Source organism: Scaptodrosophila lebanonensis, unplaced genomic scaffold (assembly GCF_003285725.1).
Source record: "Scaptodrosophila lebanonensis strain 11010-0011.00,11010-0021.00 unplaced genomic scaffold, SlebRS2 tig00000001-arrow-pilon, whole genome shotgun sequence".
NCBI lineage: Eukaryota > Metazoa > Arthropoda > Insecta > Diptera > Drosophilidae > Scaptodrosophila > Scaptodrosophila lebanonensis.
In genome coordinates, this window is record NW_022060529.1 from 10,438,863 (window position 1) to 10,458,420 (window position 19,558).

The following is a 19,558-nucleotide window of genomic DNA, read 5'->3' on the forward strand; positions in this document are numbered from 1 at the left end:
GTTAAGCACGCAATGTTTTTTTCTCAAATGGAGTGAGTAGAACAGAACGGAAATTTTCTGTTTGCAACTCTTGCATGGGTAATTCTAATTGTAAGCCTAGCTCACGAGACTTTATTTCATTCAAGTGGAATCTTTAACTATACGCAGCAGCTTCAAAGCACAAAGAACGTATGACGGATAAGAAAATGCCGGCGGGAACTCGGTAATCGGGCTACTAATGAACAATTTTGACTCGTTAGATACCCTTTGTGCGTCTGGCATGAACATTTTGAACGTTTAAATGAAAGCATATAAGCGTATATCTTTATTTGGTATATAACATATTGGAGTTCCACCTCAAATTACTTGAAAACTAGCATAGTAAGGAAAATATTTGTATGGAAATTATAATTTTATAACTTTACGTAATATTACGTTTATACTGAATGCTCAGATACACTTCGATTGTAAAGGGTATTAAAGTTTCAATGCAACCGAAAATGTTTCAATTGCTGTGAAATGAAGACGTTATGATTGCTATCTCTTGAAGAATTTTCGACTTTGTGTTGTCGCAACTACAATTTAAAAGTATGCGCAGTATGCTGCAGATATAGCGTTATGAAAAATCCTCCGCAAGTACAGGAAAGCAATGCAAAAATAAAAAGTATTTTCCAGATATACATACATATGTATAGTATTAATATATTTGATTGGACATTTTTAATGCGCGTTGTAATCCGCGTTAAGGGAATAACATAAATTGTGCAATTGCATTAGAATGCAGAATGCGTTTTCGTTCAGTGTAGCTTCAGTGCAAATACCAGAGCACACGCAACAAGCATTTAAGAGTCACACTGAGCGTCTGATAGTGTACAAACAATCGCACACACACACGCACACCCACAACTATTGTGCTCTGTCAAGTCGTTGATCCGTATGACAAAGCCCAGACTTGCCTTCTTGACGTGCTACTCGTATCACTGATATCTCTGCTGCTGTTGGGGCTGTTCATTTTGCTTCATTGCTTGGGGTTTGTGGGGTGCGTGGGGCAGAGGCTATATTGTCGACTCAACTCAACTTAACTCAACTGTCAGATAATTTGATGAGCGCTGCGTTGCGCTGCGCTGCAATCAAATCACTGAGCTGGGCTTTTTCAATATGCGAAAACAAAACTATTAAAGTGGATAGACGAGTTCCAACCAGCGCCAAGCGTGCTGATAAAGCGGTTTGCGCTGGTCGCCTCACACAAGAGCCACAAGACATGCTGCAGGAGGGGAAGCAAGAGAGTAAGAAAGAGAGAGAAAGCAACTGTTAAACGAGCTAAGAAGTTTTCTTCGATTGCTCCGGGGCTATATACCCTTCATTCTGGCTTGTGAATAAAACATTATTTTCTAGAAAAGAACATGGGCTGATTTTTGTGCGGCACACGCGTATGCATGTACTCCCAAAATGGACCAATAAATACATGGCCCTTGCCTCTATTGCGAACTAGGTACATATACATATATATACATATGTAAGAACACCTACTGTCTGCTTATTATATATTTTCTTATTTTAAACATAACAACATTCTCCATAGGCAGTTTCCTTTGGATACTTTTTATAAGTACTTAATAGGTTTTTAAAGTTATATGTTTTAATGATATCTGGCATGTTCAGTCTCGAGTTATAATCTGTGTCTACCAAAAAGAAGGCTCAGTACAATGTTTACGCCTAAAACGGAAGTCCCTAACCGTTTTCAGAGAAGAGTATAGAAAGCATGGAGATGAGATGAGTCAGTAACGCATTTGCAGCACATCAGCATACAATTTGTAGCCAACGCTCATGCATTGACGAGGCAAGTTTAAAAGCCCTTTATATAAATAACTTGCATAAACTTAGGCAAAAACTCTTAAAAATAGCCCAAACTATGGCCAACTTAAAACAATAGCAACAACTGCATCGACAACAACAAAGAGGCGCAAATCAAACTTACCGTCCACTGCACACGCCCCGGCCCCACACAAGTTCAAGGGCAAGCGCACGCGACTGTGTTTGTCTGCGTGCTTCGTGTATTATACTGGGGTTTTTATGCACGTCCGCTTCTTGCATGCAAAAGAACTTTCATTTTCCAATTGCACATGTACTTTTAGTATGTATGTGTGTGTTTGTATGTCTGGCTAAGCCCCTCTGTTGGTATTACGGCGCCGTATTTCCTTAAGTCCCTTGCAAATTGCAGCGGGTGATTAACTATTCTGGCACAGGTAGCCGTAGTTTACAAAAAATAACAAGCATAACAATTGCGGTGGGCAGGCAGGTATTGTACACTTGTTTATAACACGCACTTTGTGGGCGGGCGGCCGTTTCGGGGGCTTGTTTTAAAAATAGAGAATGGTTGGTGTAACACGCGCCATTAACGAATTTTTCACACGACAAAGTATATTAGGGAGTTATGTTTGTGTACTGCTTTGTACCAACGAAATGTTAACCAGATACATGTGGAGACTCTTTGGCTGGCGGCTGGCTTTGTAAATTAATTAACAGCACACACACGCACGCACATTAAAGCGCAGTCCGCAGATAAGCAAAACAATTCTTTATACATATGTATGTATGTACTCTTTTAGCAACAATATTTAATTTACGCTCTGAAAGAGGGGTAGTAAATTCACCACACACACACACCACACAGCAACTGACAAAACCGACGTAAGCGCACGTTTTTTTTTGCACAAAAATGCAAATAACGGCTACAAGTTGCTCGGAGTTAGTAATTTTTTGGGATTTAGTGAAGTACAGTTTCAGTTTGTAGCACGGTTTGTAGTGTTCATTAAAATGGTATTTATTTAAACTTAATATAATTAAGAAATATAGAAACAACGACTACGACACCACGGCGTACGAAGCGCAACAACAAATGAGCGCAAACCAGAAGACTAGAGGTGGCCCCGCTGCAAAAGCTTTTATATGAACGATAGAGATGGGTGTATGGAGCCTACTTAGGGGACATACTCACGAAAATAACACGCATCTAAGTAGATTTTGTATTCAATTTGCAAGTACCTAGAATGTTTTTTAAAAACAACATATATAACTTTTAGTGCTTTAAAAATATCAAGTCGTTATATTAAAACAACATTTTCTATGATTTTAAGCCTGGCTTATGCAACACAGTACACATCGTTATTAAGCAGTGCTGGTAAGCGTTGCAGAGGCGCTTATTGAACAACAGCTGCTTATAAACACATAGAATTGCCATACATATGTTTGTAAACAGTTTTTATTATTATAATTTTCTAAATGATTAAGCTATCACAGCATGGGGAGGCTCGCTTTCAGTGCATCAAATTCATTACGTGCCAAAGGTTTTAGGTGTGTGCCCGAAAACGGAGACTTAAATTCCATGTCCCGATGCTTATTTACAAGCACTTTTTGATCTGAGTAAATCATATTTATTTGTTGATCAATTTGCTGCTGATCTGCAAGCACATAATATAAATATGTATATACTTTACGTTTTCTACTTACATATACACATATGTATGTATATATACACATAAGTACATATGTATATATGTACATTTCCTTACCCTTTTTGAGAAGCAGCACGGCTTTGTCACGTTTCATTTTTACGAGCATGCTACCAATGGTAATCCATACTTTCTCGTCGTTGCTCTTCTCCATGATACGTAGTGCCTCGCGTGTCTCCTGACGACGCTTGTCCATAATCTGTAAGACACGGGGATGGTTTTTTGTGTCTGCCAATTTACCAAATTGCTTAACTTACAGTCAGCTCATGTTTGTTTGATAAGATTTTGTCAGCGAGTTCTTCTGTTTTGGTTATTATTTCAACGCTCTTCTGTAGATCGGTTTGCGACATGTTTTTGTTATCAGTAAGCAAGGTAATTTTTAATGAAAGTTAAATGTATAGCTGATTCCGAAAAATTGTTCACCACCTGTCTGTAAACAAAGCTACTCAGCTTGTAGTCTGGCAACTCTAACAGCTGTGCGTACATATTCAACAATTTGTGCTGGCATTTTTAGCCAGTTCGCATAATCTTTGATTCGAGGGGTTGTCAGTTTTAAACAATAAACATCACAGTAATTTCAGTTATCAGATGCGGACTATCAGTTATCTGACACGCACAATTTAAGAACAAAAATTACAATGGCGCCGATTAGCAACCACAAAAACTATTATCTACGTTCCTCCTGCATCTTTGTCGTCCTCTGGATGTGCGTTCTTCGGCCGGTGACTGCAGCAGCCGTCTCTGAGGTAATACTAATGTGGATAGAGTTGGTTTTAATATAAACCTAATTACAATGCAACATATTTTTGTGCCAAATGCGACACAGATGATTTGTCTTATTTATTGATTTTTGTGACGTAGACACTCCTCATGGACTTTTCTAATACACATACATACATATGTAGCTATGTACATATGTGTGTCGCACAGCTTAACTAATCTGCTCATTAAATATTGCAGAATCAAAGTTCACAAAGTTATCTGGTGGATTCCAATGGCGGTTTAAGTCACGAACGACTGCAGCAATTACTTAGAGAAGCTGGAACTGGCGAAGTGAGTTGGCCCCAACGAGCTAAACAGGAAGTAATTGACGTTCAATCGGAAATCTCTAAATTAAACACGAGTAATATAATTTATTATAAGTAAAAGATTTGAATGACTTGCTCATGCGCATTTATTCACAGCCTATGTCTACCAAAGCAACTGGCCAGCAAATAACGTTAAATTGGGAGCCGTTACTGCCGTCAGCTTTGACAAGGCCGGCAATGTGGTTATCTTCCATAGAGTAGATCGCATTTGGGGCCAGAGAACATTTAACGAAAGCAATTACTATACAGAGACTTATAAGGGCCCTATCAGAGAGAATGTTGTGTTGGGTTTGGAGAGCGCGACCGGCAAAGTAATCTATGAGTGGGGCAAAAATTTGTAAGTACGATCAAATGACTCTCATCTCATTTTTTAAACATATTCTATTTTTGTCTTTAAGCTTCTATATGCCTCATGGGTTGACCGTGGATCCGGAGGATAATGTTTGGGTAACTGATGTAGCTATGCATCAGGTCTTCAAGTTTGCAGCTCGCGGTGCCGGAAACAAACCGCTACTAACGCTTGGCAGTGCTTTTCAGCCGGGTACTAGATCAAAATTCTGTAAGCCCACTTCTGTGGCGGTGCTAGACAATGGCGATTTTTTTGTGGCGGATGGTTACTGCAATGCTCGGATTTTGAAGTACTCCAAATCGGGTGAATTAATTCTAACTTGGGGAAAGAATGCCTTTTCCGGTGTTTCCTACGATGTAGCGCCGCAAAATTATTTCGCTATACCGCATGCACTCACACTGGTGCCGGAGTTGGAATTGCTGTGTGTGGCAGATCGAGAGAATGGGCGCGTCCAGTGTTTCTACTCGAGCAATGGAACTTTTCACTCACAATACCACAACCGAGTTATAGGCGATCGTCTGTTCAGCATGGCCTATACACCAGCTGCGGGTAAGTTGTGCTTTTTCCCTCCGGTATACTATCAGAAGCTTTCACAATGCATGTATATCCACAGGTGGCGAGCTAGTTATTGTCAATGGACCCACCGCAGAAATGGGCGCCAATCCAGAACATTATAATGAGGTCCTTGGCTTTGTTATGGATATGCGCAGCAAAAAGTTAGATTCCAAATTCGGGCCAAACAATTTGCAGTTTGATAATCCACACGATGTGGCTGTGACGACTGACGGCAATGTGATTTATGTGGCCGAACTAAATCCAACGCGTATCCACAAGTTCGTGCATAAATCCTTAGCTAAGCCCATATCTCTGTCTGTACCGGCAGTTGACAAATTGTCTGATTCACTGAAAACTGTGGCTGCTGAGAACGAAGACAGCGCTTCAACGAAGTCCCATAAACATCCGAGTGGCACAGCCATATTGGTTGCTTCCCTCATGCTGCTCTTTGCCACGTCTACGTTTATGTTGGCGCTGATCATGGCACGTCGACGCAGGCGAGGTAATCAAGCTATAACTACCACCCCGCCAAGTGATTTAGTTTACCGTAGGCTTGCTGCCTCTAATCAAAGCTTATGCTGATGAGATACACTATATATGCATTTGACTTGCCACAAAACTCGCACAATGTACATATATTTATGTATATACATATACACATATATATATAGTTGCCTTAATTGTGAAGTTTTGTTTGTGATGCCGTCCGTACTTTCTTTGCAACTTTTTAATTAAGTTTTATTTTAAAATTATCTTTTCTATCATTCATATTTGGCATGTTTTGTACTTATTTTAAAAAATGGTTCTGCTTCACCATTCACAACGCTTAGTTACAAATTATTCCAGTAAGCTCACATTTTGTATACTGATATTAATTTAGTAATAATAAAATACACATATCCGTTTTATATATCTATGTTTAAAGATGTTTTGTTGTTTTCGTTTTCAGTGAAAAAGTAAATGTTCAAAATTGTTATCGCACGTGAGAGTCTTATAAGAAAGGTTTTCTTTTTTATGTAAATCATCATTTGAGCACTTAACTTATTAACAAAACTGAAACTTCAACAGGTTGCCTGCCGTTTGGAACACATAATCGACGACACCATGCCTGGGAGAAGCCTGAGGGCTTTAAATTGGGCGGTCTGCTGGACCGCGGTGGCTTTGAAAAGCTTGACCAGAATGCCAGTGACGATGAACAGGAGACAACCACACTGTCAAGCGCGCAGTTTGCTTAACCACGTGCTTACGGAGCGCGACTCTCTACAGGACCAAGACTTATATAAGACGAACTTAAACATTCCTAGCTCTAATGACCCATACCTCAGCGAATTTAATCAGTTCTTTATGTTCGGGCTCAACTCAATTTTGATGTACCTATACAAACTGTGCTGTACGTTTTAACCATTTAGTTAATGTCTTTTTAAAATATGACTGCTTTTTTAACTACTTTGCCAAATATTTTATGTACAAATATTGTTTAAAGTGCAATAAATGCATTTAAAAAGAAAACATTGACATCTAATGGGGATTTGGATATATTGCACAATGTATTCGGAGGTGTATTGCATTGATATATTTTTTTCTTCATGTAATTACGTCAATCATTCGTAGTATACATATTCAAGTTGGAATAGCTCGTTCCAGCGTCAATACTTAAAAAGTATTCTGTATAAATATGTTAATGTATATTGCATTTTTAAACTAATAAGGCCCCTATCTGGCAATATCCTTGCAAGGTTATTTTCGTCGATGATGAATTCGAGTAGCACTCTAGACAACTTCTGCCAGAAATCCTTCGTTCTCCTCCGTTACTATTGCATCGATGTTGTAAAATATAGCGTGACATGCAATTACAAAGCATGAGGCGCCCAGCGTCCAAAAAAGTACCGAACCAGCACCCACTAAGAACAGCACTGGGGCCGCTGTCAAATTAACTATCAATAATTGTTGTTTCGGCGTTATTTCCCGTCCGACAGCTGTGATTGTCCTGTTGCCTGTACGAATCTTATGGCAAGCATAAGCAGCGCCGGCTAATACTAGCAATATTAATGGCGACGTAATGCTACAAGAAACAACAAAAGTATATATTGATGAACCCATTTAGATACATAAGTGGTACGCCTCAGGCATTTTGCTACTTACAGACAATATATCATTAACACAATGAAGACAAATATGTAGTTGCTTTGGAAATATGTAAGATTCCGAGAGACACGATTGCTTAGACGTGGCATGCTGGGGGCGGTCTTAAAGTTTGACACATTGAAGAACACCAACCACGGTCGAAGAGATTCACGCACCATTTGTACCAATTCCAGAGGGGAAGGCAGATTCTGAAGTCTAGGTAAGCTGCAGGCACCATCATTATCACATAAGCCGTGTAAGCAGTTTCAATAACTTACCTCTGTAAATCGAAGGAAAACCTGTTGCTGGTCCGGCCACCTCCTGATAATACCCGTGCTGGAGGTGGTTGCGAGTCCATGTCGCCGCTAATGTCTATTTTAGTCGGGTCCATTGCCGCGTTATTTGTGATAATGACACGTCGCTGACGTCTTCAGATAGATGGTATGTGAATGTTTGCGTTAGGTTCTTGAGTGCAGCTGTGCAGCTTCTTGCTATCCGAAGTCGTCTCGCTAGCGTAAGAAAATGTTTTATCGTGCTTGTGTTTGTTGTCGTTGTTGTCTTTCGTGGGAATACTACGAGTGCAAGAGATCTGACGTGTTAGGTTGAGATGTTCAGCCGTGCACAACGAATAGCCGTTACATGAAGAGGCAGAGACGTGCGACGCGGCAATTTTTAAATTGAGACACCAAATTTTTGAAATTACTCCTACTGTAATTTGTTTGACATTTTTCCAAAAACTAATTTACAGATTTCAAGTTGGCTTCCCACAAAAATATTTGTTCTGCTACTGTTGCCACTTGGTGAAAATAAGTATTGGCGCTGCTGCATCGAATTGGCGTTGTTCAACACTTTCGCCATGGGACTCTTTTTGAAACTGATGGAATATGAATAAAATGAAAATAAAATACTTGGGTTTTTTGAGGCGCCTTGTAGTAGTTTAAAAGCAAGGAAGAACACCTCACACATTTATTCCACATTTATAATAACTGTATAGTAATATATTAAATATTCATAATACACTTTAAATTTTAGATACATCAATACAATAATAATCTTTTGATTTAGTTTAATACTTTTTAGTATATGTATGTAGCTTTAAGTCGTTTTTTCAATGCTGCGATTTTGTTCAGGGTATTTCTTCTGGTATGTATTCCATTAAACTGGTAATAGTTTTTGGAATACACAAATATATCGTTTAATCACATCTATAGATAGAGCATATTTGTCTGAGTTATTTTCATTTATTGTTTTTACACTGAAACACATTTATATGTTTATTTGTATACGTAGACCGGTTCACATATAAATAGACAGTAATATACATGTGTACATAGATCAGCTTTTGAATATTGTTTTTATATTAATCGTAATAGTCATGCTATTTAATAGTTTAGTTCAAGTTAATGCATTTTGTGTGTGCAGTAAGTTGTTTAAGAAAATACGGAAAGTTTTACGTTGTACCGTGTACCGTGAAGCCGTCATATTAAGCAACAAATCAATTCGTGTACACTGTATATTATGAGATACTTTTATGCTCCTTATCTGTATTAGCATTGGGGACTTCTTACATTAAACGTGAATGCCTCAAAACATTTACATACATACATATGTATGTATTTTATATATTTTTTGTTTTGTAGCGTTTTTCTTGCACTGCATCATGTAAGTACATTTAGTCGTATTAAAAACCTGTTATTTTAAGTTGTAATACTTAGTTGCTAATCCTTTTCAACCGATCCAAAGCTGTTGTTATTGCCATGCATTAAGCATTTGATGGGAGGGCTCAAAAAAATTTTCGGCGTTCTAGGTAGCTGCCTTTATGTTCTGCTTATTGAATTCAAAAATAAACATTTTGTGCCTATTGCCACTTGCACATATTTAATAACTGTAATACATTTACACATTATTAATATTATTAATATCTCTTTGATTATTTTTCGCAGATGACTGCACAAATATATTGGTAGTAATATGTTAATATGTGGTAATATGTTTCTAAAACTTGTATGTATACATTAATATTTTGGACATTTATTTCATTGTTGCTGCTTGCTGTCTTATTTCTATTTCCAATTACATTTACATATATGGTTCAAAAATTACGGGTTATTATTTATTTATTTAGTAGTTGAAGCAAATGTGTGGTGTCTACCGTCTTGGATGAATTCAATCATTCAAATTTTGACTACCAATCCGATACTGAAATGCATTGTAGCATGTGTGCATGTAGCTTTGTTGTTTTTCTTCCCTCTTTTAAAAATTAATTCTAGTTTGTTCTTCAACTCTGCTGCAATTTTGACATTAGAGCCAGCAACAGTAAAATTCATCGAAATTTTTTTATTTTTCACTTCATTAGCTGCTTATTTTATTTTGAATAAAATATTTATTTGATTTGCTAGTTCAGCATTTGTTCTGTTGTTGTTTTTTAAAGGTTTTGTTGTTGTTGTTTTAAAACGCACACAAAAAACGTTAGGAAAACTGCTGCAAATAAAGTTTAGAAAAATACTTGTTGGTTCACTCTATAGCCCGATCTCGCGCATGGCGCTGTACAAGCAAGGATTTTTTAAGCATTCGCGTGGACCCAACTGTGGGCCCGGTGTGCCTCGTAATATCATGAGCACGGAACGTGCCGCTGCCTGGCAATCGTTGTTGCTGCCACACACACTGTCTGCCTCGGCCAAATACTGATAGTCACATGCCACTTGGGAGGCGCCCTGAAATTCAGATGCAGACAATTTAAGTTACCGAATCATTGAGATTTATAATTGAATCGAGCTGTACTTACGCAGAGGTAACAGATCTGATGGACACCGCACAGCGGTAACAGCTCCTGATTGAGATCGCCGGATATTAAATCTACTCCACGACAACGCTCGGCCATCGATTCGATCATAGGGCATTGATTGGAGCCAATAATATAGTTTTTGTTGCCCAGATAGGCATCGTTGAGCGGCTCAAAGGGCGAGTTTGTCAATGCGTCTTCCATTGTATTGGGCTGCTCTGGATAGCGTAAGTAACCGCCCCGTTTCTTCATCTTTTTGACATCAGCATCACTGTTTTTCGAAACAGATTCCCTATGAGGACATGTTAAGAATATTACTTTTCAAAATTAAAATCACTAGAAATGTACCAAATTAAAAAAAATTATGTGTAATAAAATTAATTGGGGTCATCGCCAAAGGCTGAATAATTCCTGAAATGCACGGCTGGCCTATAATACGGGTTTAAAGCTATTTTCTAATTCTAAGCCTTTTGTGAAGACCCGGAATATTTCATTAATATCATTTTTAGGTTTACCTTGAGTGGAATGACAAATAAAATTGGAGTTGACACTCACTCATTATCATCAGCCTGATCTTTCTTAACGCTTAGGCGTTTCTTCGAAGTCCAGTAATTGTCGACAGTATTCTCCTCCGATTCCGGTTCGATAACATTTCGCAGCAAATGGTTTTCATTCTCAACAGACTGACGGAGCTTCTCCAGTGCACGGCGCATCTTCTCCAGACTGTAGGCAGTGGCCAAACGTGAGAGCACATGATCTTTAAGCTTGCGTATTTCATCCTGATTGGAGATGCCTTCATGTGCCCCAGTATACTTGATAGTCTCATCGATGATAAAGTCCTCGATGGACTGCAACTTTTTGTCCATGCTCTCTAGTTTCTCGGGATTAATATCGCGGCGTTTTTTCTTCTTCTCAGCTTCGTTATCAACATTTTCATTGCTGTTGTCGGTGCTGCTGCGTTTTTTAATTTCCGATCTACAAGTATTTATGACATGAAAAAACCGACTAGAAACATTCTTTTGGATGCTACTAGTTCTTGCACTTACTCTGTCTCCTGGACGGACTTCTTCTTCCGGTCAAGGCCGAAGTACTGTGACCAATCTATGGATTTCTTGGCTCGCAGCATTAGATGACCGACAGTAGGTGAATGGACATGCTTTGAGTTCGCATCGCGTTTCTTTTTCTTGCGACGCTCTTCGGCATCCGCCTCATCATCCTCATCAAATTCATCGTGATCGTCTTCATCGGTGCTCTCCTCACCCTCATCATCGTGCTCATCATGTTCGCCGTGACCCTCATCCGAGCCCTCCTCCCCCGAGTGATGGGCATGGTCACTGCGTTTGCGATGCCTACGCTCCTTCTCCAACTCTTGTCCCTGCTCATGATGGCCGGCATGTCCATGTTGAGCAATTTCGCCCGTTGCAGCACCTGTCTCTCCCTCATTGCTCAGATTTACGCGCTGGAAGTTAATCTCTAGCCTCATGTCGCTTAGCGCCGTCGCCGTTGTCTCCGGCACATGAGTTGGTGCCACTGCACTGGCCTTGTCCGGTTGCTGTTCATCGGTGGAACGTTTCTTTTTCTCCTCATTGGCACTGCCAAAGAGTTCGCTCAGCTCCTGAGCAACCTTCTCGTCGGTCTTGCCAAGGGAGGAGAGTTCGGTGGTTGATCGTTTGGCTGCTCGCTTGGACACAGGGAACCGTTTCTTCTTGTCCGGATTATAGGGGAGCCAGGGAAGCACGGGATAGGCGGAGCGCTTCTTCTGCATCAGCAGATAGTATGGAGGCATGCGCATGCGCTTCTTTTGCTCGAACAACTCATCGTCGGCTATCTCGTTCTCCTGCTGCTGATATTTCTCCCAGAGATCTCGCAACGCTGCCTTGTAACGCTCCTGTCTCTCGTGCTCGCTGGCTTCCTCGATCTCCCGCAGGAACTGCTCGGTTAGCTCGCTGTGCGCATCCCCACTGCCCTGATTCTCACGCTCCCGGAACACAGACGTCGCTGGTGGCGGTCCATTATCTGCAATGGCAAGGCTTTTGTTACTATCGGTGTTTCCACATTAACCTGTTGACAGGCCACCCGATAATAAATCCAAGTAGTGCAATTAATTTGCCAACACATTGTCGACCATGTGAGTGTGTGTGTGTGTTTGGATGGGTGGTTGTTTTATATACAAGTATGTGTAGATGTGTGGGTGTGCTGCTTATAAACATGCATTACGTTTTCGTGAACCTTTTCCAAAGCAACGGCAGCAACGTCCATTAAATCAAATGGCAGGAAGGTAGTCAGGATGCCCTGGCCGATTCCAGTTGACTGCATACATCATAGTCTCTCTCTTACACACACAAACACACACAGACCAACGAACCTTAATCTAAGCTAAGTGGTTGAGGCGCTTTCTTTCGGCGTAAAAAGCATCGGCCACACACAAGGACTATACTTATACTCTCCACAAACATACTTTTGCGCAATCCATTTGGATTTGACTCAAGTGTCGTTTTTGCCGGACACACACAATACACATACACATACGCACACACACGCACACGCACACACTCACTCACCCACTCACTCATAGTGTTAGTTACTTACCGAATTGCTCGTCACGTTCCCTAAATAGGGAACTGCGCTTCTTCTTCTCATCGGAAAAGAGATTATTGTTGTTATGGCTCTGCTCATCATCAAACTCATAACCACCGAATGGCCCTAAGGATAATCCGCCATGATCAGCCTCATAGTTTTCACGTTCTAAGTACTTGGCAAGTGCTTTATTTATTCTATGGCGATTCCGATTTTTATTTTTGCCGCCGGTGCCAAATAATTCGCTATCTGGAAGTGTGCACGAAAAAAGAAACAAGAGAACCAAACGTGAACGGGGGGTCGGGCAACCATAGCGTATGGTGGAACTGTGCGGTTTGTGTGGAGGTTATGGTGCAGTGGTACGGTGCAGTGGTGCAGGGGGTGGTGCACGTGCGGTTTCTGTTGCGACATACAGATGCGGGCAGATCCCTTTTGTTGGTTTCAGTTACAATTTTACTTTGCATGCATTTGACAGCTTTTCGCGTGGCTTAACAAGCGACCAACCCACGGATTGACTTGCCGACTGATTGGCCCTATGTTTGTAGTAAGTATATACTATACATATACCCATATGCATGTATGTTTGTATGTATCATGTCGCAGTAAGTTAATAGCTTACATTTTAAGCTCGTTACATGTGCAAGTACTTTTTCTCTCAACATAAAAGTATGATTTAAATAAGTATTTGAGAAATACGAAATTTGCACTTTAAAATAAATTTTCTTTGCAGCAGTTTATGCTGCCAATAAGGTTGAAAAGAGATATATTTCTTAAAAACTCTAATACGCATCAAATAGTTGATATACGTATTAATATGTTTGTGTAATTTTGTCTGAAATTTTTCGATTTTCCTCTATGCCCATGGAAGTAAAATAATAAGTTAATTAAATAAATTAATTGAAATAGTCGCAAGATATTGGAACATCGGAAGAACCGCAGTTGTTAATGATCTCATGTTTGGTTGCTCTTAAAAATGTACACACGAATATGGCCAAGCAATTGCAATCTTTAAATGAAAAATCCGAACCTTTGACAATTTTCAAAGCAAAAAAAAACTTTAATAATTTAACAACAAAATAAACACACAAGGAATGGCAGGGTATTTAACATATTAAAGTGTTTCCATTGGAACGTCGAAAAGAAAACAAGCTTGACTAACAGTTTTTAGGGTTTTTTAAATCTTTTCAATTGGAATTTTTTGCAATGATTTGAAACAATTCAAAGAATTTGGCGCAGCGGAGTGAAAAACAAGCAAAGAGAATGTTTAAATGCTGCCATGTGTTCATTTTTTTTTTTTTTTTTTTGTACATCAAGTTCAACCTTATTTCTGACAGAAAATATCAAATTTTAAAACACCAACAAGAAAAAGTCGGCAATCGGAACAAATATGAGTTTCAAAATGTTTTCAAATAGAAAAGGAATTCAACTTATGTTCTTTAACAACTTTTTTCAATATTGTTCCTAAATTTATCTTTTGATTTACTGATTTATAAACGCGACAAGGGAAGTGGGTGTGCCATTTATCCTTAAACAATCAGCGAGACTTATTGGATTTCTCGTCGGTTATCTGCTTCCATTCCTTGCCGACTAGATTATATTAACACCGTTGTGACTTACCTTCATCCCAATCCTGCAGTTCACCGCCATAGTAATGCGGATACGCGGCAGACGATGCTGGCGGCGCATTCAAAGGATACTTTGCAGCCTCCCGCCGGTGCAACTCATCGACGGCCGCCTGCAGCGAGTAGGCAGCGCGTTGTGGGGAGGCTTGAGTGCCGCAGTAAAGCTGCAACAAGAGGATGCAGCATAGCAGGGCACCGAGGCCAGCAAATTGGCCTGGCATGTTGTTGTAGATTTTGCTGTTGTTGTAGCTGTTGATTAGACTTTTGCGCTTTTTTAATAACGACAAACGACTACGAATGGGCGGCCGCTTGAACTAACGATGTTTATATGAAGCTGAAAGGTAGAATAAAAAAGTACTGTATAAAAAGGATAAACGCATTAATAACATTTTATGCTCAGCACGTTTTATGGTGGCGAAAAAAGCTCGACAAACTTTTAATTACATTTCCGCTTTAAAGCGCAACGACTCTCTGGGTGTGTGGGTGTGCGTGTATGGGGACAGGTGTCGACTTACAAAATGGTGCTTGCTCAGTTAGCCCCTCACATTGGAGTGGACAGGTGTCAAAGCATCAGGTTGTCTGCCTAACATAATGATGTGTGAAATTCCATACCCATAGTCCTGCCACTTAATTATGCAAATGTCAGATGTTGGTCCACGGCAGTCCAAGTTCCATACATAATTATGCAAATTATATGACCTTACCTTGCGGTCTAACTAATCTGTTTGTAAGTGTGTGAGCCACAACCTTGGCTCAAAGGTATTTCAATTAAATATTTCGTCTTTTCGGCATTCATTGTACTTCCGCATTAATTTAAACGTATGCCCCACAGATAAATCAATAAAATTCCGATGTACGTATGCATATATTTAAGCAACAACAGCACAAACAAGTTGCTCAACTTCCGATATACCTTTTGTCCTCCGCAGCATGTCAGAAGCAGCAGAAGCAGAAGCCGAAGAAGAAGATGAAGATGAAGAAAGTAGGAAATTGGAGGGGAACAGACAGACAAACAGACAGACAGATAGCATGCCATGGCATGCGAACAAAGCCAAGTTGACAATTATGCGCTAAACTGGCGGAAAGAGCTTGGTGCAAATGCCTTCGAATATGACCGGCTCTCATAGCTTTTTATTGGTGTGCACATAAGTATGCCCCACATTCTTCAGCCATTTTTCCCTTTCGTTCATAACATAAGTATCGTGACGTCCGCAATGACGAAATAGCGTAGGGATCCAAGGCGATGAAAATTGTGGTTGCTAGGCATTGTTTTAAAACAATGGCGCATAACAGCCATATAATTATAATTTGATGGGACAAGGAAGAAATTATGCAATAAAGTTGTTTGTTTTAGGGACTCAATACTAAATAATCGTTGTTAATATTTCAAATATATTACTGAAAAAAAATAAGAATAGCTCCTTATAGTAGCTCCTATCTAATATTTTCATTCATTCATTCATCAAAAATATTTCCATTTGATATTTAAAGTTTGTATTAATAACACCACAATATTCCTACAACTGAAAAGGATCGAAGTTTCCAAAGTGATAGGGCAACGGTCCAATAGGCGGATACGTTGTCAGGCTTGATACACGAATTCCATTCAATGATTTCTAAAGAAGCCTGAGAGATGCTTAAGATGAGGAGCACCTTCATTGTTGTTGTCAAACACTCATTTGTCTAGGACAACACTTCTAAAATTATATCAGATTTACTTGGAATGTAGTAACATTGTGATGTGTCAACAGCCATCTTAAACAAAACTAATATATATTCAAAGCATAGCATAGAAAATTTTAATTTGGTTCAGCTTGGTCTTTGTAGTGTTAAGTTAAAATCTAAATGCATTTTGACTTTTAATCGAAAAACACTTGACAGAGTTTTGGCTACTGTTTCAGACATTTTTACTTTCCAAACTCATAAGCTATTATTACACATTATTTTCCACCATTACAAATGTGTGATGGTTGCAAAAATCCTTACCACAAAGGAGGATTTTAAGTTTCTTTTGTGCCTGTTGCTTTCACGTACAGGAAATTAAGCGACCATGGCTTTTAGTGTCGTTATTTATCACGTATGAAATTCTCATACGTGCCCACCCACTAAATTATACATATAAGCATAGAGGACTATGCATACCTTGCGGGCAAGGTATTCTTTTTTCTAAAGAATTTATGATAAGCACTGTGAAGCGTCATTAAACGTGAAGTGAAGGCAGTTGCCTTTAACCTTTAAGTCTTGCTGTCGTACAAACTGTTGTTGTTGTTATTGTGGCTGTTGCCACAGCTTTTTTTTATTATTTCTACTTGATTGCTTTTTGCTTAAGCAGCAACGTATGCTATTTGTTACTGCATCCAATAATCAAGTTATTGCTTGTATCCAACGATAATACAAAATGAATTACATAATTTAATACGATGCACAAATAAGGGGGATTTTATTTCTGATTTATATGCCTTATGTTCGAACCTGCAACTTGCAATGTGTATGGTGTTATGCAATAAAAGCATCTGTCTATAGACTCTTCTATGTCTGCCACGAACTTTATTTATGAGCAAACAGAGAAAGGCGTTGGTCAATGGTTCGCTGCCTGTTGCGCATTTGCTGAATAGCCGGGCGATACATAGAAACACATACTATAGATACGTGTGTATTTATATTAAAAATTGTTTAAATTTACTTGCCCTGTCTACAAATGATTGACTACATAAAAAGGCCAACATTGCTAATGAAATTTACAGCAAAATTCTGAATGCTAAGAAAAGCATATTTGAAAAAAATGTTGCCTACTTTTTGGTTGCCCTTTTTGCTTGAAGCGGAACAAAGCCGAAAACCCTTAGGGCGTTTGAAGGGGAGCCCTTCAATTAGTCTCAGCAATGCGGCTTGATTCAATTTTGTCATAAATTAGATGCCGTATTTCCATAACACCCCTAAAAGCAACGAAATTGGGCAAAATTGAATTGAGAAGCAGCCGCTCAGGCAGCGCAGGTCCTATGTCGAACCAACAACAGCCGCCGGCTATTGACCACATTGGCTGACAGGAAGACAGGACAAATGGGTCATACACACCCACACATAAAGCTGTGCATTGCTGCAAGTACAGTTATGCAAAACTGCAGCTGACAATTTTTGACAGAGACGCATACACACGTCGAAGTTATCAAATTTTCGTGGGAGCTACAATTAAGCTTTCAGCTAATTGGTTCCAGAGAAAACGTTTTGCCCTAAAGGACACATAAAGAAAATAACAACAACAACAGCAACAGCATCAGGGATACAATTTCCGCTAAAAGTCGTGAGACAGGTTGTAGTCTTTGAAGGCAACTTGTTTGACGTTACCGTCTACGTCTCGTTGAGTGTGCATGTGTGTATGTGTTTATGAGTGTCTGTATTTATTTACCGCTTTTGTCCCTCTTGGGTGCACATAATTTATTCAAAACATATTGCTAGGCTACGCCATCAATGACTCAATGCTGGGTACTATGAATGATTTCTCAAATTGAGCCAATTAGAAGAACAAAATTCAAGTTATTAAAAAAGAAAAAAACTCGACGTCATTTCTTTTGGCACACGCAACACCCACGCTTACCAACAAAACAAATCAATCGACGTCCTCAGCCTTTGCTGCTTTACTGTTCCACCGTAATTGTCAACTCAAATGCCACAGATATTTACACAAAATTATCGTATAAAAGACTTTAACGCGCACGTTGAGCTTAACACCAATTAGAAATATAAACTGAAGATAAGTTTTTCAGGAGCTCCGAAATACTATTGACACTTTTCACAACATGGCGTCAAAGAAGCGACGACACTGGCACTGGCACAATTTTAAAGACTGTGTTTGCTCAACCAAGACAGTATCAGGAGTGACATGAAATGCGCACTGCTTGAACATTTTATACCCGACAGCTGGCTCGGCTCGGCTCCTAACTGTTAAAGCCCACACATATGGCCAAGGACCGAACATCACCACCAGCACGAACGAGTCAAAAGTTTTGGGTGCATGTTTGTGTGTATGTGCATGTGTATGTGTATGCAGAGTAGAAGCTGTTGCTCGAAAAGCTTTTTTCATTGCTGTTGTTTTGGCGGTTTTTCAATAGCATTGCCAACATATATTATTTTATCGGATACACCAAAAATATTACAGCTGGTAACTTGCTGATGACAAAAAGCGAAATAAAGTTTTTAAAAAATAATTTAAAGAAGGCAGATTCAACATTTGTTGCAATATTGAACTGTAAACATGTTTTCTTTTATGCCTATCTGTATACTCGTACTGGTGTATAGGTAATTGAAACTGAAAAATTCAAATTTCTATTGAAAACAAAATATTTAATAAAAAACAAACAATTTTAATATAATCGACACAAACTTAAATATTCTACAATGAACTTTATTAAAAACTCATTCATTGCTCAGGCATGTTTTAAACTAATCATAAATACCTTTAATATTAAACTAATTTATAGCTAACGTCGATGTTTACGGATTAAACTTAACTGTACTTGCATTGAAATTGTGTTGCAGTTAATACTTCAGAATATCCGGGAACAACACGCAGCGCTCTTCGGGAGTCCTGAAGCGAAAACACGACATTGCGCATACGCCGCGTAGGCTGCAGCACACCTGTTATTGTTGGTATTTGTTTAGCTGCAGCTAGTGTGGCTTTACCCGGGCAAAGCCTCCCCTTAACGCAGATATTTTATCAAGGTCATATACAAATATCACAGTGCAGATCTAAATGCAATCTGCTCGATAGCATTACGCACTATTCAAATAAATATTATTTTAAAAACTCACCATTTCTCCAAGCTCTCGCATACAGTGCACCGCCCATTTTCACCACAATCCAAAGCCAAACACTTGCAACCACTAAGAAGCAATACAACACTAACTTTTCCATGCACTATTCCTGCGCCATTGAATACAAATTGCTGCTGCAACCGAAATCGTCCTTCTGACTA

At 39.3% G+C, this 19,558-nt stretch overlaps 5 protein-coding genes across 17 annotated transcripts in view; 1 reads left to right on the plus strand and 4 right to left on the minus strand.

Moving 5' to 3' along the window:
• Nucleotides 1-2,767, minus strand: part of LOC115623908 (myocyte-specific enhancer factor 2) — a 64,643-nt gene extending 61,876 nt beyond the window's left edge. For all 10 annotated transcript variants that reach the window (XM_030518566.1, XM_030518552.1, XM_030518545.1 and 7 more), the window contains exon 1: nucleotides 1,958-2,767. The gene's annotated coding sequence lies outside the window, so the exon portion shown is untranslated. The remainder of the gene's footprint in view (nucleotides 1-1,957) is intronic.
• A 456-nt stretch (nucleotides 2,768-3,223) lies between these two features.
• Nucleotides 3,224-3,918, minus strand: LOC115634341. Its single transcript, XM_030531997.1, has 3 exons — nucleotides 3,749-3,918; nucleotides 3,552-3,690; nucleotides 3,224-3,440 (listed from the first exon to the last, which is right to left on the minus strand). The coding sequence occupies exons 1-3, from the start codon at nucleotides 3,839-3,841 to the stop codon at nucleotides 3,274-3,276; spliced, it is 399 nt and encodes a 132-aa protein (XP_030387857.1). The 5' UTR covers nucleotides 3,842-3,918; the 3' UTR covers nucleotides 3,224-3,273.
• A 101-nt stretch (nucleotides 3,919-4,019) lies between these two features.
• On the plus strand, nucleotides 4,020-6,919 carry LOC115620329 (peptidyl-alpha-hydroxyglycine alpha-amidating lyase 1). Of its 2 annotated transcripts, XM_030513537.1 has the most exons (6): nucleotides 4,020-4,237; nucleotides 4,452-4,614; nucleotides 4,676-4,916; nucleotides 4,978-5,477; nucleotides 5,542-6,054; nucleotides 6,552-6,919. In XM_030513537.1, exons 1-6 carry the CDS (start codon nucleotides 4,130-4,132, stop codon nucleotides 6,716-6,718), a joined length of 1,692 nt encoding a protein of 563 aa, XP_030369397.1. In that variant the 5' UTR covers nucleotides 4,020-4,129; the 3' UTR covers nucleotides 6,719-6,919. The 2 variants fall into 2 exon arrangements, with proteins under 2 accessions (XP_030369397.1, XP_030369389.1); XM_030513529.1 differs by lacking the exon at nucleotides 6,552-6,919 and having other exon boundaries at nucleotides 4,022-4,237; nucleotides 5,542-6,399.
• Nucleotides 6,920-7,033: 114 nt separating this feature from the next.
• On the minus strand, nucleotides 7,034-8,334 carry LOC115620345 (prenylated Rab acceptor protein 1). The gene is made up of 3 exons (XM_030513549.1): nucleotides 7,886-8,334; nucleotides 7,626-7,832; nucleotides 7,034-7,545 (listed from the first exon to the last, which is right to left on the minus strand). The coding sequence occupies exons 1-3, from the start codon at nucleotides 7,996-7,998 to the stop codon at nucleotides 7,254-7,256; spliced, it is 612 nt and encodes a 203-aa protein (XP_030369409.1). The 5' UTR covers nucleotides 7,999-8,334; the 3' UTR covers nucleotides 7,034-7,253.
• Nucleotides 8,335-8,515: 181 nt separating this feature from the next.
• LOC115634593 (myb-like protein X) lies at nucleotides 8,516-19,537 on the minus strand. 3 transcript variants are annotated; one of them, XM_030532436.1, is made up of 7 exons: nucleotides 19,395-19,537; nucleotides 14,584-14,922; nucleotides 12,979-13,215; nucleotides 11,436-12,405; nucleotides 10,945-11,364; nucleotides 10,393-10,681; nucleotides 8,516-10,321 (listed from the first exon to the last, which is right to left on the minus strand). In XM_030532436.1, the coding sequence occupies exons 2-7, from the start codon at nucleotides 14,807-14,809 to the stop codon at nucleotides 10,127-10,129; spliced, it is 2,337 nt and encodes a 778-aa protein (XP_030388296.1). In that variant the 5' UTR covers nucleotides 14,810-14,922; nucleotides 19,395-19,537; the 3' UTR covers nucleotides 8,516-10,126. The 3 variants fall into 3 exon arrangements, with proteins under 3 accessions (XP_030388296.1, XP_030388286.1, XP_030388306.1); XM_030532426.1 differs by lacking the exon at nucleotides 19,395-19,537 and adding an exon at nucleotides 18,181-18,403; XM_030532446.1 differs by lacking the exons at nucleotides 12,979-13,215; nucleotides 19,395-19,537 and adding an exon at nucleotides 18,181-18,403.
• Between the last annotated feature and the right edge of the window lie 21 nt (nucleotides 19,538-19,558).

What these genes read in the sequence shown, in the direction of transcription:
- LOC115634341 (XM_030531997.1), bottom strand. Translation starts at nt 3,841, where the DNA reads ATGTCGCAAACCGATCTACAGAAGAGCGTTGAAATAATAACCAAAACA. An exon ending in CAAACAAACATGAGCTGACT is followed by an intron (nt 3,691 to 3,748) that starts GTAAGTTAAGCA and finishes CGTGTCTTACAG; the next exon opens with ATTATGGACAAGCGTCGTCA. An exon ending in CGTGCTGCTTCTCAAAAAGG is followed by an intron (nt 3,441 to 3,551) that starts GTAAGGAAATGT and finishes ATGTGCTTGCAG; the next exon opens with ATCAGCAGCAAATTGATCAA.
- LOC115620329 (XM_030513537.1), top strand. Translation starts at nt 4,130, where the DNA reads ATGGCGCCGATTAGCAACCACAAAAACTATTATCTACGTTCCTCCTGC. An exon ending in AATCTCTAAATTAAACACGA is followed by an intron (nt 4,615 to 4,675) that starts GTAATATAATTT and finishes ATTTATTCACAG; the next exon opens with CCTATGTCTACCAAAGCAAC. An exon ending in GGCCTATACACCAGCTGCGG is followed by an intron (nt 5,478 to 5,541) that starts GTAAGTTGTGCT and finishes GTATATCCACAG; the next exon opens with GTGGCGAGCTAGTTATTGTC.
- LOC115620345 (XM_030513549.1), bottom strand. Translation starts at nt 7,998, where the DNA reads ATGGACCCGACTAAAATAGACATTAGCGGCGACATGGACTCGCAACCA. An exon ending in TTTTCCTTCGATTTACAGAG is followed by an intron (nt 7,833 to 7,885) that starts GTAAGTTATTGA and finishes TGGTGCCTGCAG; the next exon opens with CTTACCTAGACTTCAGAATC. An exon ending in GTGTTAATGATATATTGTCT is followed by an intron (nt 7,546 to 7,625) that starts GTAAGTAGCAAA and finishes TGTTTCTTGTAG; the next exon opens with CATTACGTCGCCATTAATAT.
- LOC115634593 (XM_030532436.1), bottom strand. Translation starts at nt 14,809, where the DNA reads ATGCCAGGCCAATTTGCTGGCCTCGGTGCCCTGCTATGCTGCATCCTC. An exon ending in GATCAGGCTGATGATAATGA is followed by an intron (nt 10,682 to 10,944) that starts GTGAGTGTCAAC and finishes ATGTCCTCATAG; the next exon opens with GGAATCTGTTTCGAAAAACA. An exon ending in ATCAGATCTGTTACCTCTGC is followed by an intron (nt 10,322 to 10,392) that starts GTAAGTACAGCT and finishes TCTGAATTTCAG; the next exon opens with GGCGCCTCCCAAGTGGCATG.